The 1,124-nt window shown below is 58.5% G+C and overlaps 1 protein-coding gene across 1 annotated transcript in view; it reads left to right on the plus strand.

Annotated features, from left to right (window-relative positions):
- Positions 1 to 1,124, plus strand: part of JMJD6 (jumonji domain containing 6) — an 11,594-nt gene that overhangs the window by 2,542 nt on the left and 7,928 nt on the right. The window contains exons 3-4 of the mRNA XM_006886353.1: positions 152 to 298; positions 447 to 835. Of these exons, the coding sequence (XP_006886415.1) occupies positions 152 to 298; positions 447 to 835 (536 nt within the window). The remainder of the gene's footprint in view (positions 1 to 151; positions 299 to 446; positions 836 to 1,124) is intronic.

Below are 1,124 nucleotides of genomic sequence, written 5' to 3' on the forward strand. Positions count from 1 at the left end.
ATCGGGGGGCTCCAAGGTCGGGGGGCTCCGAAGTCGGGGTGCTCGGGGGGCGCCGAGGCCCGGACGCCCGGGGGCTCCTTTCTCCATGGCAGCGGGACCCGCGTGCATTGGCGCCCCAACGGGACAGCTCTGTGCTCTGGACCACCCCCAGATGGCCAGGTCCCCCTACCGAGCTGGCCGCGGGGTCTCCCGGGTCCCCCCCCCCCGAGCTGACCGCAGGGGTCCCCGGGTCCCCACCCCCCCAGCTGACCGCAGTGGCGATCTGCTGAAGCCCCCTCCTCCGATGGGGCGGCTCTGGGTGCAGCGCGCTCCCCGGCTCGCAGGCTCGCCCACCCTCACCCCTCCACCGAGGGGCCGGAGCCCACATGCATCACCTTGGGTGCTTTCCGCATCACCCCGAGGGGAATTTTATTTTTTTTTAAATTGGTCCTGTTTTATTCCCCCAGGACAACGTGGAAAGGGCAGACGCCTTGCAGCTGTCAGTGGAAGAGTTCGTGGAGCGCTATGAGAGACCTTACAAGCCCGTGGTCCTCCTGAATGCCCAGGAGGGCTGGTCTGCCCAGGAGAAGTGGACGCTGGAACGCCTCAAGAGGAAATACCGGAACCAGAAGTTCAAGTGCGGGGAAGATAACGACGGCTACTCGGTGAAGATGAAGATGAAGTACTACATCGAGTACATGGAGAGCACCAGAGACGACAGCCCCCTCTACATCTTCGACAGCAGTTACGGTGAACACCCCAAGAGGAGGAAACTCCTGGAAGACTACAAGGTGCCCAAGTTTTTCACAGATGACCTGTTCCAGTACGCAGGGGAGAAGCGGCGGCCCCCTTACAGGTAAATCCCCCTCACAGGGAAAGCCCCCTTATAGGGAAAGCTCTTTATAGGGAAAGCCCCCTTAACAGGTAAAACCCCTTACAGGTAAAGCTCCTTGTGGGTAAAATCTCCTTAATGGTAAAGCCTCCCTTACAGGAAAAACCCCCTTACAGGGAAAGCCCCTTACACGTAAAGCCCCCTTAAGGTAAAGCCCCTTACAGGTTAAGCCTCCCTGCTGAGTGGTTTCAACCTCACTGTAACAGCTTCCCTTCCCTGACCTTTTGTTTCTTTCTTTTAAAAAAAAAAAAAA

This window comes from Elephantulus edwardii, unplaced genomic scaffold, assembly GCF_000299155.1.
Source record: "Elephantulus edwardii isolate Elephantulus edwardi_28Jun2011 unplaced genomic scaffold, EleEdw1.0 scaffold00048, whole genome shotgun sequence".
NCBI lineage: Eukaryota > Metazoa > Chordata > Mammalia > Macroscelidea > Macroscelididae > Elephantulus > Elephantulus edwardii.